At 44.6% G+C, this 22,538-nt stretch overlaps 2 protein-coding genes across 3 annotated transcripts; one reads left to right on the forward strand and one right to left on the reverse strand.

The window, feature by feature from the left end:
• Positions 1-1,892: 1,892 nt before the first annotated feature.
• CD3G (CD3g molecule) lies at positions 1,893-10,949 on the reverse strand. 2 transcript variants are annotated; one of them, XM_004749949.3, is made up of 7 exons: positions 10,782-10,949; positions 5,720-5,743; positions 5,033-5,254; positions 4,287-4,418; positions 3,620-3,663; positions 3,136-3,215; positions 1,893-2,501 (listed from the first exon to the last, which is right to left on the reverse strand). In XM_004749949.3, the coding sequence occupies exons 1-6, from the start codon at positions 10,834-10,836 to the stop codon at positions 3,150-3,152; spliced, it is 543 nt and encodes a 180-aa protein (XP_004750006.1). In that variant the 5' UTR covers positions 10,837-10,949; the 3' UTR covers positions 1,893-2,501; positions 3,136-3,149. The 2 variants fall into 2 exon arrangements, with proteins under 2 accessions (XP_004750006.1, XP_004750005.1); XM_004749948.3 differs by having other exon boundaries at positions 3,132-3,215; positions 10,782-10,945.
• A 1,275-nt stretch (positions 10,950-12,224) lies between these two features.
• Positions 12,225-15,966, forward strand: CD3D (CD3d molecule). Its single transcript, XM_004749947.3, has 5 exons — positions 12,225-12,413; positions 14,458-14,670; positions 15,132-15,263; positions 15,559-15,602; positions 15,821-15,966. The coding sequence occupies exons 1-5, from the start codon at positions 12,359-12,361 to the stop codon at positions 15,884-15,886; spliced, it is 510 nt and encodes a 169-aa protein (XP_004750004.1). The 5' UTR covers positions 12,225-12,358; the 3' UTR covers positions 15,887-15,966.
• Positions 15,967-22,538: the final 6,572 nt, after the last annotated feature.

The raw sequence follows: 22,538 nt of genomic DNA on the forward strand, positions 1-22,538 counted from the left end.
TTAAGTTTTTTTTTTTTTTTTAAGATTTTATTTATTTGTCAGAGAGAGAGAGAGTACACACAAGCAGGCAGAGAGGCAGGCAGAGAGAGAGGAAGCAGGCTCCCTGCCGAGCAAGGAGCCCGATGTGGGACTCAGTCCCAGGACCCCAGGATCATGACCGGAGCAGAAGGCAGCGACTTAACCAACTGAGCCACTCAGGCGTCCCAATGCCATGTTTAACTTATCAGATTGGCAAAGTTCAAAAAATATGGAGCAAAAAGCACTCTCAATTATTGTAATTGGGAGTAACCTCCATGAAGTGCAATTTGGCAATATTTAATAAAATTACAAGTGCAAATACATTATGGCTTCCAAATCTCATTTATTTGTATTTGTTATAAATTGTCCTAAGTATGTTCAAAATTACATCTGTCAACAATAAAACTATGAAACTTTCGAAACTATAAAAGGAAGACATAGGAGAAATCTTTGTGACTTTGGGTTTGGCAAAGATTTCTTAGGCATGATACCAAAAGCACAATCTATTAAAAAAATGGGTAAAATAAGCTTCACCAAAATTAAAATTTTTTGGCTTCAAAAGTCACCATGAAGAGAATGAAAAGATAAGCCACAGACTGGTAGATGTGTTTGCAAATCATATATGTAATAAAGGACTCGTATTCAAAATATAAAGACCTCTTTCAATTCAACAGTAAGACATACAAACAACCCAAATTAAAAAAAAAATTTAGAATAGACATTTCACCAAAGATAAAAGAATGGCGGACAAGTATATGAAAAGATGTTCAATAACATTAGTTATTAGGGAAATGCAAATTAAAGGTAAATAAGATACCATTTTATACCTAGGAGAATGGCTATACTAAAAAAAGAATAAGGTAACAAATATTGGTGAGGATTTGGAGAAATAGAAACCCTCATCCATTGCTAGTGGGAATGTAAATGGTACAGGGAATTTTAAAAAGTTAAACATAAATTTGTCATACAACCCAGCAATTCTTCACTCCCAGGTATCAACCCCAGAGAAATGAAAACGTGGGGTCCACAAAAAGATAGGCATGAAAGTGTCCAACACATTGTATAAATTAATAGCATATTGTATGATTCCATTTATATGAAATGTACAGAAAAGGCAAATCTGACAGAAAAGAGATTAGTGGTTGCCTGGGGCTGAGATTGGAAACAGGGAATGACTGCAAACAGCAGAAGAAATCTTAAGAGGGCGATGGAACCGTTCTAATGATTATGGTGATTACACAGCTGGGTAAATTTTGTAAAAGTCACTGAGAACAGGGCAAATCGCTTAAAATGACTGAATTTTATAGCATGTAAATTATATCTCAATACAATTATTTTTATTTTTATTGTTTAAAAGATTTTATTTATTTAACAGGGAGAGACACAGCAGAGAGGGAACATAAAGCAGAGGGAAAGGGGGGAAGCAGGCTTCCCTCTGAGCAGAGAGCCCAACCAGTGGCTCGGGCCCAGGACCCTGGGATCATGACCTGAGCCGAAGTCAGAGGCTTTAAACCACTGAGCCACCCAGGTGCCCTTTATTTTTATTTATTTTATTTTATTTTTAAAAAATTTTATTTATTTATTTGAGAGAGAGAGAGCATGAGAGGGGAAGGGGTCAGAAGAAGAAGCAGACCTCCCGCTCAGCAGGTTGCCCAATGCCCAATGCGATCCCAGGTCGTTTAACCAACTGAGCCACCCAGGCACCCCCTATAAAATTATTTTTAAAATGACACTTATACAACGTTAGTCATTGCAGCATTGCAAGAGCAAAATATTGGCAGCATTATTTTGTCTATCCATGAGGGATGATTAAATAAATCATAGCGAGTCTATGTAATGTGGTTGCACTTCAAAAAGACTGCTTTACTTACTGATATGAAATAATCTTAAGGTTTATTAGGTGAAAAGTGCAAGATGTATAGTATGACACCATTTGTGTGAAAAATAGGGAAGGGAAGAATAATGTGTACTTAAGAGTGCTTATGAAAAAAAAAAGAGTTTGCTCATGTATGCCTAGAATACCTCTGATTTAAATACCTATATATTTACCTTATAAAGATACATAAGAAACTAGTCTATTGTTTGTCTCTGGAAAGGACAACAGAATGGCTGGGGATGGAGGTGGAGGGAGACCTTTCATTGCATATTTGAACGATGTAAATTATGAAAGTAAATTACAGAAAGTAAATAAAAATTAGAAGTTTAAAAAGTAATATTCAAATAGAGGGCGTTATGGGACCTTTTCCATTTTCTTTTACAGGAAAATTATTTCCCAATAGGTGGCGCTCATGCAACACCATACATATTTTTACTTTCCTTTTAGTTTTATTTTGAGAAAAATCCATATTTGCTCTGATGGACTTTCTTCTCCATTTGTCACCTTTGGGAAACTCGAGTCTAGAATTAGGGCTGAAAGTCTCTCCGCTAGGAGTGTTCCAAAGTGTAATGCCATGTTTCTGGGATCTATCCAGCATAGAGAACACCTGGATTGAAAAAAAGAAAAATTGGGATTGGTTCAGAAAACCAAATAATGCTTGGGTCCTGTTTTCTTGATTGAACCTTGATTGATTGAATCAGAACTCCTGATTGCTTGATTGGTTGATCAAGAGGTTAATAGAGGTCAGGGGTTTGTAATGAATGTTGATTTTGCCCTGGGGGAGACACTTGAAATATCTGGAGATATTTTTGGTTGTTACATCTGGGGGTACTCCTGGCATCTGGTAGAGAGAGGTCAGGGATGCTGCTGACAACCCTACAATGAACAGGATAGCCCCCTCACGACAAAGAACTATCAGTCACCTACCCTCCCCTAAGCTTATAGCTTCTTGGAAAAAGGAGATAGGTTTGGCAACAGATGGGAAGGCAGGTAAAGGAAAGGTTTTGTTTTTCATGAGAGAGCAGGTGCTGGGGAAGAGGGACAGAAGGAGAGGGAGAGAGAGAGAGAGAGAATCTTAAGCAGGTTCTGCGCTGAGCACAGAACCCAGTGCAGGGCTCCATATCACAACCCTGAGATCATGACCCGAGCTAAAATCAAGAATCAGACATTTACCCTACTGAGCCACCCAGGTGCCCCAGAAAAGGTAATTTTTTAGAACTGGTGTAGAAGGACATACCTACTTTGAGTCCTGAGTTCAATTTTTCCTCAATCGCTTTCCTTGAAGGTGGCCATATTGGTCATTTTCCCGATCCCTGAGGGGCTAAAAAGAACAGCACAGTCATAAACTCATTTTCCCTCCTCCCTCCTCATCTGTGAATTAATTTGATGCTCATTTATTGAATGCTTTTTGTGTGCAAGGCTTTGGAGTGGGTGCTTCACGATCCTGGGGGTGAAAGAGGACAAGGAGGTCGGAGGCTCTGTTTACAGTTTCTTTGGGTGTCCCTCTCCGTGTTTCTTCAGCTTTTTCTCACTGGATCCAGACCTTAGTCTCTCTCAACCTTTCTCTTCATTTCTCTTCTCTTCATTCGACCCAAAGTGTGACTATGTAATCAACCTGTGTGCCCTAAGCAATTCCTTATCTGTGTGGTCTCCTCTGAATAACTTGTCCCCCACCCCCAAATTGTACTATTAATTATAGTAATTATTCATTCCCCCCTCCCTTACCTGGTAAAGCTGGTCATTGGACAACAGAGTCTGCTTGTCTGAAGCTACAAAAAACAAACAAACAAAAAAACGCAAGGTAGGCTAAGAAATTGGGTTATATTCACACACTGGAGTACTAAACAGTAATGAGTGAGTGAACTAGAACAAGGTGGAAAGATTTCACAGGCATGTTTTTTGAGTAACAGAAGCACACACACAGGAGTACTTTTGTATGAGTGCATTGACATAAGGAATGTAAACAGGCAAAATTGATCAATAAGTCGGGATAATACTGTTTTTGGGGGATGGGTAGAGGCTGGAATTGACCACAAGGGGGATGTCTAGGGTGTGGGTAATACTCTCTTTCTTGAACTGGGTGTTGGATTCATGGGTACCTTTGCTTGTTTAGCTGTGTGCTTGCCATTCATGTATGTTTCTCTCTGTATGTCTTAGTTCAATCAAGTAGCTTTTTTTTTTTTTTTTTAAATTCAGAGGAATCGGAGGAAAATCAGAGGGAGGTGGTTCTTGAGACAGGTAAATATGCTGTGAACACAACAGGATCCTTTTCACCCAGTTGGGCTAGATGGCAACACGTGCCCACCTCATCTCTTCTACAGGGTCTACTTTGGTAGGAAGGAAACTGAGGGTCCCCGGTGGTCTCGTTTCTCACTGAGGAACATTCTTTTACCTCTGGACTGGCGAACTCCATCCTGTCCAGCAATGAAGTAAACCCCGACAGCAAGGAATAAAAAGCTGATGATTTCGGCGAAGACAAAGCTGGATACAGTGCCTGCGTTCAGGTCAATGCAGTTCTGACACACTATGGGGAAAGGGAGGGACAAGGCACCTTCAAGGTGTGAAAGTGGTTCTCCTGAATCTTTTTCTCTTGCCTACACGTGCTAATGCCTCCATCTAGGGTAGCAGACTCTTCTCTCTGTGCAAGGTTTGTTAGGGGAATTGCCTGGGAAGATCCTGGGACTTAAGCATGCAACACTTCCTGATATCCCCCCATCTCCCAGGCATTCTGGGGAAACCTATAAAGTCTGACCATCAGGAAATATGTGAAATACAAGGAAGATCAGATCCCCTTCTCTGTGGTCATCTGCCTTCTTCATTTCATTGCTGCTCACCTTGTAATCTCCTCTGTCTCCCTGAAACTACCCCAACTCAGTTTATATAAATAGATGATGGCTCCAATTCATGACTGCCTATCCAGAATTAAACCAGGCTTTATAGGACCAGGTATGCTTTTGGTATGCTTTTCTAAGAAGATGAGGGAATTGTCTTGTTATATTCAAAAAGAGGCAAGCAGAGATTGAGAGAACGAGAACTGGTTAGTGTCTATTCCCATACTCACCAAGGATAAGAAGCCCACCAGAATAGCGAGTACTGCTAGATAGATAGATAACAAACAAACCAAAGGGGATTACATACTTCTGTAATATATTTGGAATGGTTTTGAAATGCCCTTTGATCCTTCACACTGATATATCCCTTGAGGGTCCTTGATACTGCTTCCCAGATTCAGCTTAGCACCATTCGAGGAATTTTCTGGTTTCCCATCTTTATACCATGTGATCTTTGTGTCTTTTGAGTCACAAATCAGAAGTACTGAACCATCTTCTTGATCGCCATCTAGTTTTACCACAGGAACTTCTGAAAAGGGAAAAGTCACCGTCTGTTAAGGATCTCTCTTCTGAAATTTTCCCTGCCTCGAGGTATCAGAACAAGACCACTGTAGCAGCTCTTCTCAAACTTTACTGTGCACATGGTTCCTATGGGCAATCTAGTGAGAATTTCAGATTCTGCTTAGTAGTTCTGGGAAAGAGCTGAAATGGAGCATTTCTAACTTGATGCCAGTGGTGTTGGTTCATGGGTCCCACTTTGAATAGTGCCTAGCTGCTGGGGTCCTGTTTCTACTCCAAGAATTAGAGAGCTAATTGCTTGACTTCAGGAAAGCTGCCCAGAAAGATCATGACTGGCCAGTCGTTTGGTTGACTGCTATTATTACCCATCATCCTATCCTTTCTGTCACTCAGTCCTCTAGGGCTTCTAGTGTAGGAACCATATTTCCATGAATTTCCTCAGAGTTTGAGGATAGAAAGAAGCCATTCACACTACCTTGTTTCGTCTCGGCTGTCGTACCTATAGAGATAGAAGAGAGACAGAGTATTAGCTGGGTATAGAGTTGTCCAGATGCCCTGAGGTAATCATTTCCTTGGTCATTCAAGGCCAAGATAGATATCCTAATCTAAGAGTGGGCAGTATCTATATTTACCTCCCTGGGTTGTAGCCTAACTCACCAAATTGAATTCAAGGTGTTGTATAATAAAGAATTTGTCCGGTCTTTGTCATAGATTCCTGGGAAGGAGTTTCTAAACCCTTGGAATTTCACGAGTGATAGGAGTGTCTGTGTTATTCTTGGTGGGCTTATTTATTTATTTTTTAAAAGATTTATTTATTTATTTATTTGCGAGAAAGCATGAGAGAGCATATGGTAGGGGGAGGGTAGGGGGAGATGGAGAGAGAGAGAAGCAGACTCCCTGCTGAGCATGGAGCTCCACTCGGAGCTTGATCCCACAACCCTGTGATCATGATCTGAGCCGAAATCAAGAGTTGGATGCTCAACCGACTGAGCCACTCAGGTTCCCCTTGGTGGTCTTTTGGACCATACATGAATTTGTGTTATGAGATGACTCAGGATGGGGCTGGTCAAGACCTGTGTAATCTGGAATCTGAGCTTATCTGAGGAAGGGAGCTGGAGACTGAATCCGGTCATGTGGCCAACAATTCAATCAATTATACGTATGTCGTGAAACTCCAGTAAAAACTCAGTGGAGGGGTGCCTGTGTGGCTCATTTGGTTAAGTGTCTGCTTCTGGATAAGGTCAAGATCCCAGGATCCTGGGATCGAGCCCCACATTAGGCTCCCTGCTCGGTGGGGAGCCTGCTTCTCTTTTTCCCTCCTCCTGCCTCTCCTCTGCTTGGTCTCTCTCTCCGAAAAATAACAAAATAAAATCCTAAAACAAAAACAAAAACTCAGTGGAGGGGCCCATGCATGGCTCTGTTGGTTGAACATCTGACTCTTGGTTTCAGGTCAGGTCATGATATCTGGGTGGTGAGATCAAGTCCCGTGTTGGACTTTGTGCTGGGCGCAGAGCCTGCTTGAGATTCTCAACCTCTCCATCTGTTCTCCCACTGCTCCCTCTTTCTCTAAAAAAACCCCCCAAAAGTCAAGGGAAATAAAATTCTCAGTGGAGCTTCCTTGTTAGTGAGTGTATCAATGTACTAGGAGGGTGATGTATTCTATTTCTGCAGGGAGAGGGCACAGGAACTCTGTGTTCAGGGCCTTCACAGACCTTACGCATCTCTTCATTTGGAAAAATGCTGATTTTATGTTTTATAGTTAAACTGTAATAGTAAAGGGGCACCTTGGTGGCTCAGTCATTAAGCATCTGCCTTCAGCTCACGTCGTGGTCCTGGAGTTCTGGGACTGAGCCCCAGGTTGGGGTTCCCTGCTCAGTGGGGAGCCTGCCTCTACTTTTGCTCCTCACTCTGCTCATGCTCTCTCTCAAACAAGTAAGTAAGTAAGTAAATAAATAAATCTATTTAAAAAAAAATATTTTATTTATTTATTTGTCAGAGAGAGAGAGAGAGAGCGAGCGAGCACAGGCAGGCAGAGTGGCAGCAGAGGCAGAGGGAGAAGCAGGCTCCCTGCTGAGCAAGGAGCCCAATGTGGGACTCGATCCCAGGACGCTGGGACCATGACCCGAGCCGAAGGCAACCGCCTAACCAACTGAGCCTCCCAGGTATCCCAAATAAATCTATTTTTAAAAATTTGAGCTGTAATAGTAAATATGTGCTTTCTTGAGTTTTGTGAGTTGTAACCAATCGTCAAATTGTACAAACCCTCCAGGTTTGTACCCAGCTTGTCAGAAGTTTAGGTGGTATAGGAACCACTGAACTTGTGCCTGGAACTCAAAGGGAGGGCAGTCTTGTTGGGCACAGTGCCCTTGACCTGTGGGGTCTAATGTTAATTCTGGATGGTTAGCATCAGAACTATACGGCAATAGACATCAAAGTATTGCACGCATGGTCTGGAATGCTCTGCTTTTTTTTTTTTAAAGATTTTATTTGACAGATAGAGATCACAAGTAGGCAGAGAGGCAGGAAGAGAGAGAGGGGGAAGCAGGCTCCCTGCTGAGCAGAGAGCCCGATGCGGGGCTCAATCCCAGGACCGTGGGATCATGACCTGAGCCGAAGGCAGAGGCTTTAACCCACTGAGCCACCCAGGCGCCCTCACTCTGCTTTTTTTTTTTTTTTTTTTTTAGCTGCTAAAGCTCCATCAAAAGTGGGTTTACGTGAACTAAAGGCTTTTTGAGTACTTCTAAAATCCTCAGCCTTGGTAATCCATTTTTTATTTATTTTTATTTTTTTTTGTAGAAACCCTGGAGGTCCTGGGGTGGGGGGTAGCTATTCAATAGCCTTCAAATCTGTCTCAAAACTCAAGAGTAGTGGAGTTGCGTTCCTTGTTGTACTACAGAGAAGTAGCACCAGAATTCAGTTCAATTGGATTGAATGCAAACATTTACCAGGTACACTGATGTACCTGACTTGATTAAGCTGTGTGAAAGACAGGAGTGGTGATACAAAGAACTAACTTGTTGCCTCCAAAGAGTTTACAGTGAAGCAGGAAAAATAAACACCGATGTAACTAACATAATAGAACATATAAATTATCTTTAGTATTCATGCGAATGCATTTGAAAGGGGCTAGAAGCTATTGATTTTGCCCAAGAGTCAGGGACAGGGAAAACTTAACAGAGAAAGTGACATTTGGTTGGAACTTGAATGATTGGGAGTTCGCTGGACAGAAAAAGGCATCCTGGGGAGAAGGAGGAGCGGAGCAAAGACATAGGTTGGAAAAGGACAGAGAAGTAGTGTGTCTAGAGGTGGAGTGTATGGTGGGGACAGATGAAGCATGAGTCAAAGTATGAAGGGGAAAAAAAAGTATGGAAATAGTTGGAAGGAGTCAGCTGTTTTAGAACTTCTTGCAAGGTTGAAATGATTATTAATTGTACTTAACAGAGTTTGGAACATGGTAGCTTTATATTTGTTGAGTGAGTGCAGGAATGGATGAATGAGTGAATTAAAAAAAAAAAAAGCAAAGCAAACAGTTAAGCAGATTTCTCACCAGCGGCCCTTCTTGACCACCTGATCACCATGGGAGGGACAAAGGGACCCCTTGTTCTAACTCAGATTCTATAGGAGAGAGGGTCCAGCTGATTGCTAACATCCTTTAATTTTGCTTCTGTGAGTCTTCTTTCTTTTTAGGATTTGAGTGCTCATGTAGCCAAATTTCCTAGGCTGACTGGTAAGAGGACAGAGCCCATAGGAAGGAGGGATCATCCAAGTTCACACAGCTCACTGGTGGCTGATCTGGACCCAGAGTTCCGGTTTCCATTGCTCTTTCTGCTATATCTAGCTGCTTCACACAGGCTTTCAGCCCTGCCCCTCCACCTGTGTGGTCTTCAGTGGCTCTTCCCCCCAATTTCCTGCAGAAATCATTCTAAACTCTCACTGTCCTCCTTGAGTCCCCCACTCAGGAACACCAAGCTCAGTTTTAGCAAGTGGCATCGTCTACCACTTAGGTCATTGAGAACGTAGATGCCGTAATGACCTTCTCCAGCTTCCTTCCCAACTACACACCTACCCATGGCCAAAGCCATTTGCACTTCCTCTCTCTTGCCTTCTCCTCTGCGTCCTTGACCCCACCCTTTCAACATCAGCTCCAGGAACTTGCTCTACTCTCTGCGTTTTCCTTTAGCCTAGAAATGGGCTCACATTTCTCTCACACTCAAAAATATTTCATCTTAGATCCTATGTCCTTTTCTATTTACCACTCAAACTCTCTTCTCTTCTCATCCAAACGTCTTTAAAGACAGTCTACACTTGGTACTTCATCACCGTCTTCATCTTCTACACACTTCCATTCGGTTCCCCCTCATACTACCCCAATGAAAGGGTTATAAATCAACTGTGGCCTTTATTTTGTTAAATCCCACAGGCTTAAACTTTTAAATATATTCTTCTATCAGCAGGACGTCTCTATAATATTTCATTATTGGTGATTCTTTCCTTTTGGAAGTTCTCTGCTCCCTTCGTGTTGCATTATCTGATTATTCCAGCTCTTTGATCGTCCTCTTATCTCTTGTGAGATGTTTTTCTCTAACTACCCTTTATTTATTTATTTATTTATTCTTTAAAAAGATTTTATTTATTTATTTGACAGAGATCAGAGGTGGGCAGAGAGGCAGGCAGAGGGTGGGGGGAGGGAGAAGCAGGCTCCCCGCTGAGCAGAGAGCCTGATGTGGGGCTTGATCCCAGGAATTGGAGATCATGACCTGAGCTGAGGCACAGGCTTAACCCGCTGAGTCACCCAGGCGCCCCTCTAACTGCCCTTTAAAGGTTAATATCCTCTCGGTTCCATCCTCAGGCCCTCCTCCTCACATCTCATGTAATCCTTGTATGATTCCAGCAACTTTCGTGTTTCCCTCAGCGTGTGGAGAACCATCTCTAGTCCAGATTCCAGGCATCAACCCAGGTCATCCACTTCCCATTGTTTATGCCCAACAGAATATTCATCCAGGCATCCTATATTGGACCTTACACTTAGTCTAGTGACACCGAAGCTTCTCTCTCCAATTAGACTATAAGCTCACTAGGGCAGAAGGTTCTTATCCTTCCTTATATCCTCCTAGCATATCATGTAGCAGGATCTCACTCATATTTGTTGACCTGTTGGACCTATGACCAACTGGGTGAGTGCCTTATAGTTCTCCCCCGAACTCCAGCTCTGAGTTAAGGAACACACACTTATTCTTTTCAGGTCCCTGGCCTGTGCCCTTTTGGGCTACATTCAACCTAAGATGGCGGCATCCGGGTCTTCCCTCTAGCCAGTAAAGTCTGCTGTTTTCATTTCTTAAGAGACAAGGACCCCATCTCTCCCACTGGACACTGCTTCTCTCTAGCAGAGAACAGTAAGAGGCTTCATTTTGCCCTTCTTTCTCAGAATTCTAGTGTGACGTCTGAGGTAGCCTTGAGGTTAGAGATCCCAATACCATTTCTTTCCCAGTAATGATCTCTTCCCCTGAGCCTTTCTCCAGACTACCAGAACCCCGTACCTTGAAGAAGAGTGACAGCCAAGATGAGGCCAGCCAGATGCTTCCCTGGTTCCATGTCAGTCTCTGTCTTTCCCCCGAAAGAAGCACGAAGCAACTCCCAGCAGCCCGCCAGCCTGCAGAGCAGCTCGTCTGGCTCCGCCCAGCATCCCTCAGCCTGGGGCCCCTGAAAGAAGGCTTGAATCCAGAACCACCACCCTCTACTTCAAACGTGGGCAGAGAGGGGCCTCAGGAGGTCTGCAGGTGCATATGTATCTTGCTTGTGAAGGAGTAGAGAATGGGAAGATGTGGGAGGGAAAGGGAGAGAGGACTGCTTCTCCATCTCAGAGACAGCTTGCACAGAGAAACCCCTTGGGTTCTGGGTAGGAGATGGGCCCCTTTCTTCATGAGAGGGGTAAACATCTCTGCCACCTCTTGTTGCTAGGATGTCAGTTGGTTGCTAGAACTCGTGAATTTAAGTGAGAAACCTTACGTGCTCAAGCCCTTATTCAGGAATTTTTCACTGCTCTTTGGAGACAAGATCATCAAAAAGGGGCCTGCCTGGATGAGAATAGGTAGGAAAATTGGAACAAGACAAGCCATATATTTCCAGGCGTCAGAGCCTGAACCAAGTCCAGGATCTTAGGCCCCTGGCTCCCTCAGCCAGTCCATCAGTGAGTCAACAAAAACATCTACAGAACCTCTAGTTATGTGCCAGGCACAAGCCAGGTGTTGGAGATACAGAAGGGAGCAAGACATGTGCTATCTCTGCCCTCAGGTAAATTACAGTCTGACTTGGACAGCGTAGAGAGTTTGGATCCTCATAGGCCACAGGGGAGAAAAGTCCTCTTGTCTCCTGGTGAGTCAATCACATTGTTATTAATAACTGTCTCTTACTGAGCAAATGTGGTATCTCATGTACCATGAAAACTTTTTGTCTGAATCCTTACTGGCATACGCAGAGAATTAGGCTCTGAAAAATTCCATGACTGGCTCAGGCCCACTGGGTAGGCAGTATTGGAGCTGGGATTCAAACGTCTGGTTTAAAAAGCTACTTGTAGTCTGGTGTCCCAGGCTGTCCAAGGAGGACCTTGGGCGGAGTCCCAAGAAAGACCAGAAATGGGAGGAACCTTGCTGGTATGGCTTATGGGATGGGGTTCACAGTATTTCTCAAGGGTTTTGAGAGCTGGGGGTGAGTTTTCAGGGGTGAGTAAATGTAGTTACGCTGTTGACAGAAACTCTGGAATTACTGTTTTTCATCAGTGAGTTGGGAAAGAACATCCTACACCTTCTTTTACTTCCTAGAGGTCTAGGCAACATTTTCCACATTCTCTGCTATCTCTTTCACCTCACCCCCAAGCTCTGTGCTCAGAGAAAGAACCATTTGCACCTGCTTCCTTTCTACCCCACCCCCACTCTGCCCCTGCCCTGACAGTCTCCTCTGATCAACGGCAGAGAGCAGACAGATAGGCGTCTTCTGGTTCCTCCCCCACACCTTTACTTTTTCCGGGTACCCATGAGTCAGTGGGAGGAGGGTGTCTTTCACCCTGGTGGATAGTTCTGTGACCTGGGTCTACCTACTGAAGGAATTCTGCTGGAAAATGGAACACTGTAGGTTTCTGGCTGGCCTGATATTGGCTGTCCTTCTCTCCCAAGGTAAGGCTTCTCTAGATGGTGAGGACATCTTGGACAAGGGACGCAAGAGGAACATTTGCACCTGGATTGGGCTCCATGTTAAAGTCCTTCTCAGTGCTAGCTTCACTTTCAAGCAGAGTTGTCAAGGAGAGCAGGGCTGGGATGTAGTACAGGGTTCAGATTGGGAAACAGGCTCTTGGCTTTGAGTCTACCTAGGCATGTATGTTGGCCTTGAATGCCCCTCTAAGGGCCTTAGGCCAGAGATCTGCAGGAAATGTGCCGTTTGCAGGAGCCTGAGCCTAGGACTGATAAGGGAACACTATTTCTTCTAGGACAGGGAGGCTCTGGGATTAGTACTCTTAGTGATTTGGCCATCATTTGTCACCATACGGAGCCATGACCCCGTACTCAGGGGGATGTTTTAAGAGAAAGTTGAGTTTAGGTGGAGAAGGAAGGAGGGCATATCTGGGATGGTAAGATGATCAACTCATCTTGGTTTGCCTGGTTTTAAAACTGGTAGTGTCTTGTCCCAGAAACCCCCTCAATCTCAGGCAAACTGGGACAAATGCTTTGGGACATCCAGGATTTCCAATGGAAACAGATCCTCATGGAAAGCATGATTATAGGATGTGATATAACCTTGGCCTGTGTGAGATGCACAAGAAACAGCTCTTTGGGGGATTTTCCAGAAGATGCTTTTGTATTCAAATTGGTAATGGAATATGAATTCAGGGAGAATCTGGATTCCACTTTTCCCTGGGATTGGAGATACAGATTCTCATGTCTCTGTGGGTTGTGGAGGTGTTCTCAGTCAAAACAGTTCAGTGGATCTAGAAAGGCCCTGCGTATACCTCCAGCCCTCAAACTCCCTAGAAGCCTTGACTTGTGTGACGCACCAAGAATGAATTTGATAAAACAATTTTTTCTACCTCCTTACCCTTAAGCAAGGTTAGAACAAATAAAAATCTTTACATGGGATTTTTCCCGGGGTGTTCTTCTGGATTGCTGGGCTAGTAATCCATACCAGCTTTTCTCCTACCCCAACCATCACTGGTCCCAAGAAAGACGTTACTGACGAGAGTCCTATTCTCTTGGTAGTTGTGGGGGCAGGGGCAAAGCGGGAGGGAAGAGGATGAGAAGCTGAAGTGGGAGGGTTATAGATGGCTGGGAAGTAGAATTAGAAGCTTTGTTGGAGGGGCACCTACGTGACTTAGTTAGTTAAGCATCTGCCTTCGGCTCAGGTCATTATCTCAGGGTCAAGAGATTGAACCCCTCATCCAGCCCCTTGTTGAGCCCCTCCTTGGGCTCCCTGCTCAGCAGGAAGGCTACTTCTCCATCCGCCCCTCCCTCTCTCCCTCCCCCACCCTGCTCCTGCTCTCTATCTCTTTCTCAAATAAATAAATAAAATCTTAAAAAAAAAAAGTTTTGTTGGAAAACAAATGTGGACATCTCCAGCCAAGGAACAGTCTTCTGCATTTCCATATTTCTTGAATGTTTCAGTAATCTATACTCTTCTTCTACTTTTATTTTTTTTTAAGATTTTATTTATTTATTTAACACAGAAAGAGATCACAAGTAGGCAGAAAGGCAGGCAGAGAGAGAAGGGGAAGCAGGCTTCCAGCCAAGCAGAAAACCCGATGCAGGGCTCGATTCCAGGATCCCAGGATCCCGGGATCACCACCTGAGCTGAAGGCAGAGGCTTATCCCACTGAACCACCCAGGGGCCCCTCCCCTTCTACTTCTAATCAGTGGTCTGAACTTCTTTCCAGGAAGGTTCTTAGATCCAGTTGGCTCCATGATTTCCAATTTGGCTCCATGTCCATCAGGGTCTGTCCTCTGCTGGGACTGAATCCTTGCATCCTTCCTGGCCCCTGTAGTTCATGGGGAGCCTCCCAAAGCCTTTATCTTGTGACTTCTGTCTCTCACACTAGAAACCATAAATTGTCCTAGACTTAGAAAGTGGTCCTTTTCAAGTACAAACTCAGCAGAATAAGGCATCTGCTGCAGACCAAACAGCTGGCTGCAGTCCTGGTTGGGTTTTGGTTTGCTGTTGTTTTCCTCGTAGGGAGCCCCTCCAAGATAACCGTAGAAGAGCTTGAGGACATGGTGTTCCTGAGGTGTGACACCAACATCGAGTGGTGGGAGGGAACACAGCCATTACCACATGGTAAAATGTGGAACTTGGGAAAACGCAACCTGGACCCACGAGGAATGTATATGTGCAACGGGACAGATGAACAAGAACACAAACGCCCTTTTACGCAAGTATATTTTCGAAGTATGTGCCTTCTGGACCCTCTGGTTTGAAATGAATGGGACCTCTGGATATGAGAAGCTTATAGCCAGAAAGGACCATGCTGGACCAACCTGTTCTCCAAACAAAGTGGGGGTCCCTCTTGTAATGGTGTGCACCAGACTTTGGAGCTTAACTAATGGAAAAAAAAAAAAATAGCAGGGGCCTTGGTACTCAAGCAGTAGAGGCTGGGTTGGGAGAGCGGTTTGGCCCTGCAGACTTGTTTGCATTCTTACGAAGCTGGTACTGCTTCTCGGCTCCTTTTCAGGGATTCCTTGGGATGAAGGGTGGAGGTGGATGTAGCAAGGGTATCAGCAGGCCTTTCTCTAGGGATCTTACTGAAGTTTGGGTCCTGGTGTGAGGTCCCGGGGTTGCCCTACGAGGCAGAGATGGTTCCCTGGTCTTGAAGGCTCTCCAGTTCTCCTCTCATCCCCGCCCCCCTGCAGTGTGTCAGAACTGTGTGGAGCTGGACTTAGCTACCCTGGCTGGCATTATCATCGCTGACCTAATCGCCACTCTGCTCCTTGCTTTGGGAGTCTATTGCTTTTCTGGACATGAGACTGGAAGGTTCTCTAAGGGTAAGTGGAAGGGACAGAGTGTGCATTCTTGCATGCACACGTGCACACGTATGTTGTGGATGTGGGTGTGAGTGCGGACCTGCAAAGAATGGGGCTGGCAGTGGGTTGTGTCTCCTCTGGGAGTCACTCTTGCAATCTCTAAGGATTCCTAACTCTGGTTATTGGAAGACTTGTGCCCATATTGCCCATGTAGACTTCTGAGGGTACGACCAGCTGCTGTCCTCTTGTAGTGTTCATGGGGTCTCACTGTCCCCTCCTCCTAGGCCCTTGATGACTCTTTCCCCGTTTCTTCTAGCTGCTGACACTCAAGTTCTGTTGGAAAATGACCAGCTCTATCAGGTGAGCTGTGAGGGGAAAGAGACATGAATGGGAGGGGAATGGGAAGGGAGGAAGAGGCTGTTGCTAGGTGTTCTGTGTATGGATGAAGGGTTCTAGCGGGGAACTCATCAATGGCAGGGCTGGAAAACTCAGGCATGAGCTCTCATCTCTGGGGCCTACTGGGGTCTTCCCTGGGAGAATCTGACCCTGCCTCACTGATTTCCCTTCTCACCTCCTAGCCCCTTCGGGATCGGAATGATGCTCAGTATAGTCATCTTGGTGAAAACTGGCCTCGGAAGAAGTGAACCTGACACCAGTGGCTTATGGGAGTATCGACTGTACCTTCTTCCCTTGATCAGCCAATAAAGATGTCTTCTTTCACTCAGCAGGTGCCTGGACTTTTCGAGGCTCTTGGACAAGGCACGGGAGTTGTCCTGCCTTGGCTGGACCCTTGCCCTCCCTGCCACCTCTGTCCTTCCTTCGTTGCTTCCATTCCTCTGCCCCAGATGGACAGTGTGATGGGTTGTCTCCCGCCCCATTCTGGCCCACTGGTGTTTCTGGCCTGGTGGGCTTCCTGAGGGTGGGGGCGGCTCTACTACACTCTCTTAGCTGCTTGTTGCCTCCAGCCCCTGTTACAACCCCTGAAGGGCTTTGGTTTCCTCACCACAGTTAAAGGCAGTGTTTACAGACCCAGCCGCACTAAAGTTTCCATGACATCATGAGCAGAGGAGGTGGAAACATCAAGGGCCAAGAGATCACTTTTTATCAAGACTTGGAGAGCATGTGTGACCAAGTCCCACTTCTGCTAAGGGGCTGGCCTTGTCTTATTGACCGCTGTGGATCGGTAACCACTAGCTGTGAGGAGGTTGCCCCATAAGCCCGTTCAGGACCCTTTCCTCCTCTATAGAAGGTACCACTCAACTTCCTCTCCTCAGAATCTGTTCCTGCCCCACCCCGTCTTCTGCATGATAAACTAATATCAGAAACTCTTTATTACCCCTCTTCACCCACTTGGAAAGCTGGAATTGGAGAGTGGACATGAGCTTGGGATATTTTCAGTGGAAGTCGCGTTCACTAGTGGGTTAGTGGTGGTGCTGAAACTTTGGGAGCCTGAAGGATTTATTAAAAATATAGACACTTGGGCCCCACTCTAGGCACCTAGCCCTCAGCTGATTCTGAAGCTGCCCCCATTCAGAGTCTCCAGTTTTGAGGAAGAGCTGAGGCCATGGATGCTTTCGTATCCTTCACGCTGTTCCTGTCTACCACAGGGGCAACCCCTCCTTTTGTTCTCTGAGCTATAGTAACTGAAAGATCTTCGGGACAGTTTCCTAAGAGTGGGACTTTCCAAGACCAGGGTTCAGAAAGAGGGAGCCAGCCAGAGATCTGGATGATTCTGCCCACCATCTTCGTGAGCTATACACAGATGCTGATTTTGTTAGAGACTATAAACTTCCAAGGTACACATGCTTCATTCATGGTCATGACTTCTTTCTACCCTTTACATCCCTAGGAGTGTAGTCCTCTGCAGCCTGCCTCCAGCTTTCCACATAGGATCCCTCCACCTTGGGCAACTTTCTGGTGACATCTACCCACCCAGTACTTACCTCCTTTCCACACCCTGCACACTTCCCTTCACCTTGTAGTCCTTGTAGGCTCTTAGATTCTCCCATACCTCTCACCAGTTCTCACCATTGCACACACCTGGGAATCTCCAGAACTCCTGATTATCTTGGGCGAAAGCATCAGGACTTTCAAAGTGGCTTAAGGTGATTTCATCATGAAGCCATGATTGATAAAGCTGCCCTAGCCCTTCTGGAAACTTGTGTCCCTTTGGATCTCCTTTGTGTGTGTGTGTGTTTTAAGTTTTTTTTTTTTAATTTGTTTATTTGTGAGAAAGAGAGACAGAGTGCAAATAGGGGAGCAGAAGGTGAAGGGAAAAGCAGGCTCCCCATTGAACAGAGAGCCTGATGCGGGGCTTGATCCGTGAACCCTGGGATCATGACCTGAGTCGAAGGCAGATGCTTAACTGATGGAGTCACCCAGGCATCCTTCTTTTTTTGTGCTTTTAATCCCTCTTTTGCACCTGGGGTGCCTGGGTGTCTTGGACAGTTGAGTATGCGATTCTTGATTTTGGCTCAGGTCATGATCTCAGGGTTGTGAGATTGAGACCTGTGTTGGAGGTTGACACTCAGTGGGGAGTCTGCTTGAGATTCTCTCCCTCTCCCTCTCCTCCCTACACACACACACACACTCTCTCTCTCTCTCTCTCTCTCAAATAAATAAATTAATTAAAAAGTAAATTAAGAAAACAGCTTTACTGAGGTAAACCTACATGAATAAACTACATATATTTAAAGTATACATGTGATGTTTTGTCATATGTATATACTTGTGAGACATCACTGCAATAAAGGTAATGAACATATCAACACCTTGAACAGTTTCCTTGGGCCCCTTCGTATGCAATTCCCCCCTCCTTCCTCTCCTTACCCCCCTACCCTCCAGGCAACCACTGATCTGCTTTCTGTCATTATAGATTAGCTTTTGTTTTTCTAGATTTTTATGTAAGTGTAATAATGTAACCTGTACTCTTTTTTTGGTCTGGCTTCTTATGCTTCAGCATAATTATTTTGTGATTCATACGTTTTACTAATATTTTATTCCTTTGTACTGCCCAGTAGTATTCCACTGTATGGATATATCACAGGCTATTTACCCATTCACCTGTTGATATTCTTGTGGGTTATTTCCTGGCCTGGGCTGTTACAAATAAAGCTTCCATGAATAGTCACGTATAAGTTATTGTGTGGACGTATGCTTTTATTTCTTTTGGATAAATACTCAGGAGTGAATGGACTGAGATGCAACTTTTAAAGAAAGTAGTCTGGTGGGGCGCCTGGGTGGCTCAGTGGTTTGGGCTGCTGCCTTTGGCTCGGGTCATGATCTCAGGGTCCTGGGATCGAGCCCTGCATCGGGCTCCCTGCTCCGCAGGAAGCCTGCTTCCCTCTCTCTCTCTCTCTCTCTCTCTGCCTGCCTCTCTGCCTACTTCTGATCTCTGTCTGTCAAATAAATAAATATAATCTTTAAAAAAAAAAAAAGAAAGTAGTCTGGTATTCTAGGTCCTTTGTAGTCCCATGTGAATTACCTTCTCAGGTACTATAAAATGCCTGCTGGGATTCTGATCAGGGTCATGTTGAGTTTATAGATCAACTTGGGGAGAATCTACATCTTTTTTTTTTTAATTTTTAATTTTTTATGAACATATAATATATTTTTATCCCCAGGGGTACAGGTCTGTGAATCGCCAGGTTTACACACTTCACAGCACTCACCAAAGCACATACCCTCCCCAATGTCCATAACCCCACCTCCTCCTCCCAACCCCCCTCCCCCCAGCAACCCTCAGTTTGTTTTGTGAGATTAAGAGTCTCTTATGGTTTTTCTCCCTCCCAATCCCATCTTCTTTCATTTATTGAGAATCTACATCTTAATGACATTGACTCTTCCAATCCATGAGCACAGCTTTTGTCAGATTTATCCCCTAAGTATTTTATATATATATATATATATATATATATATATATATATATATATATATATTTTAAAGATTTTATTTATTTATTTGACAGAGACACGATGAGAGAGGAACACAAGCAGGGGGAGTGGGAGAGGGAGAAGCAGGTCTTCCACCAGCAGGGAGCCGAAGGCAGAGGCTTAATGACTGAGCCACAAAGGCACTCCAGTATTTTTTATGTTTTGATGTTTTTTTATATGGTATTTTTAAACTTTCAATTTCCAGTTGTTTCATTGTTAATATCTAGAAATACAGTTGTTCTGTATATTGATCCTATACCCTGAAAACTTCGTAAATTCACATATTAATTATAGTACCAATTTTTTTTTAAAGCCCACCTGAATTTCTACATAGATGATAATGTTGCTTGTAGATAAAGGCAGTTTAACTTTTCCATTTCCAATCTGAGTGTATTTTATTTCAGTTCCTTGGCTTATTATGGTGGCTAGAACCTCCCATACAATGTTGAAGAGAGGGGAAGTGAGGATATTCTTGCCTTATTTGTGATCTTAGGGGGAAACCTTGTCTCTCATCATTAAGGATGATACTGGCCATAGGTTTTTCTTAGATGCTCTTAAACAGATTGAGGATAATGCGCTCTCTTTCTAGTTTGCTGGAAATGTTTAGTAAAAATAGTTGAGTACTGTCAAATGTTTTTCTGTATCCATTGAGATGATTGTATGGTTTTATTTCTTTAGTCGGTTAGTATGATAAATTACATTGGGGATACGATCTGTTACACCGATCCTGCATTCCTAAAATAAACTGTACTTGGTCATTATGTATTATTCTTTAACATATATATTTTATATTTATTTATATATAACATATTTAGATATTTATATTTTATGTTATTATTTATTTATATATAATATATAATAAATGCCTATTTATTATTGATGTTGATATATTTTTAAAGTAAACTCTACCGCCAACGTGGGGCTTGAACTCACAGCCCCAAGAATGAGTGTTGCATCTCCATTGACTGAGCCAGTCAGGTGACTGGCTTTTTAAAAAATATATATTACATATATTTTATTAGATTAAATTTATTTTTATATATTATTAGATTAAATTTGTTAAAATCTACTGAAGAATTTTTGCATCTATTTGTAAGGGATATTGGTCTGCAGTTTTTTTTTTTTTAAGATTTTATTTATTTATTTGACAGACAGAGATCACAAGTAGGCAGAGAGGCAGACAGAGAGAGGGAGAGGAGGAAGCAGGCTCCCTGCTGAGCAGAGAGCCCAATGTGGGACTCGATCCCCGGACCCTGAGATCATGACCTGAGCCAAAAGCAGAGGCCCAACCGAATGCCACCCAGGCACCCCAGTTTTTTTTTTCTTGTAAAGATTTTGCCTGTTTAGGTATCAGGGTTGGTTATTAGGGTTCTCCAGAGAAACAGAACCAACAGGATATGTATGTAGGAGACAGAGGAGAGAGAAGGAAGGGAGGAAAGAGGAGAGAGAGAGAGAGATTTAAGGAATTACGACAGTGAACATTGGCAAGTCTGAAATCGGCAGGGTGAACTGGCAGGTTGGAGACCCAGGGATAAGCTGATGTAGCAGCTTGAGTCCAAAGGCAGTCTAGAGGCAGAGAGCTCCCTCTTCCTCAGAGGACCTCATGCTGTTTTTTCCCTGTAAGGCCTTCAACTGATTGGATGAGGCTCACCAACAAACACAATGGAGGATAACTTGCTTCACTCAAGGTCTGCGGATTTAAATGTTAATCTCAACTAAAAAGAATACATTCACAACAACATCCAGATGCATTTGGCCAAACATCTGGGCACTGTTGCTCAGCCAAATTGACACATAAAATTAACCATTACGCAAGATGAGTTTGGCCTCCACAGAATGAGCTGGAACTCCTGCCTGTTCAATTTTCTGGAAGAGTTTGTATAGAATTGGTATTATTTCTTCCTTAGATGTTTGGTAGATTTCACTAATGAAGTCTTCTTGGTCTGGGGTTTTCTTTGTGGCAAGGTTTTAAACAATAAATTCAATTTATTTAATAACCAGCAGCCCATTTATGTTACTTGTTTCGTCTTCGGTGAGTGCAGTGCCTTCTCCCCTGTCCTCAAGTTCTATCTACCCTTTCCTTCAAAGGCCCAGGTGAAGTTGCTCCGGGTACTATGTGGGCTTAATCACATCTGTTTTTCTGTTGTTTAGCCTTCTGCATAATTGGCCACTCTGCTGTAATTGCAAGCCCCCAAAAGCAAAAAGCAAAAACCGTTTTTTGTTTGTTTGTTGGCTTGCTTGTTTTTTTTTTTTTTTTTTTTTTTGGTCTCGCTTGAGCTCTTAGCACAGAGCTGGTCTGCAACAGACAGGAGGGGTGAGAAAAGCACTCACAGAAGGAGTGCCTAAGTGATTAAATACAGAACTTGTAAGCCAGAAAACCAGAATGATCCTGGTCGGCACCGGCACCAGGTAGCTGTTCAGAGTATTGGAGTTGGACAGTACTGGCTGCTTATTCCGGCTCTCTCCCTCACTCACTGTGCAACCTGGGCAGATAACTTAACCTCTCTGAGTCTCCGTAGCCTCACCTGTAAAATAAGGACAACATCTCTCTTGTCTACCATGCAGAGCTGTTGTAAGGATTAAATGAGGTAACACATGGAAAATGCTGAGGTGATTTCTAGAGGCTCGTCAGGGCTCACTAGACGTTAGCTGTTACTGTTTTTCTCACCCTGAACCATACCTCCCCTTCCTGGAACATCGTCAGACGCATGTAGGACAAGAGGGCCAGCCGGCTGGTCAGCAGCTAGTGACGGGCAACATCACCATCTGCTTGTGAGCCTGTGGGGTTGAGTGCACGGCGGGCAGGAAGCACCCTCCAGCAGGGCCAGCAAACCAGCAGCCAAAAGCCCGAGGCTGAGCATGCATGGCACGTGGCAGGCTGCTAACCACGCATGGCCTTTCCGTGGCCGCCACGCGCCTAAATAGCGCTGTGGTCAGCTGGGGAGGTTTCTGGGTGCTGAGAGGGAAAAGGGGGCCCGCTGGGGCTTCTCACAGCTCTGGCCTCCGCTCTGTGCTGGAGGAGCACAGGGTCCCGGGTGGGGACCAGGCCCTGCTACCGGCTCCCACAGCCCACATCCGGGGGTGCCAAACCGCAGCCACCTTCTGGCTGCAGGCTGCTGCTTGGCAGCGGGGGAGGGAGGCTGTCAAGCCGCGCCCCTCCCTCTCCCCTCCCCACTCCCCTGGCCTGGGGCTCAGCCCCGCTTCCTCTCAGCAGCAGCTTGTGGAAATCTAAGTCCCGCCCCACAGCCTCCAAGCTCCCATCTGTCGCCCACACCTGCCTTTGAAGGCTTCTGCTTCTGTCCTCTGTTTTCTGAACTGACCACCTCATCGGAGACCAGTCAATCACTCTCTGCCATCCTTGGT

Source organism: Mustela putorius, unplaced genomic scaffold (genome assembly GCF_011764305.1).
Source record: "Mustela putorius furo isolate JIRA1106 unplaced genomic scaffold, ASM1176430v1.1 tig00000460_pilon_pilon_pilon, whole genome shotgun sequence".
Classification (NCBI taxonomy): Eukaryota; Metazoa; Chordata; class Mammalia; order Carnivora; family Mustelidae; genus Mustela; species Mustela putorius.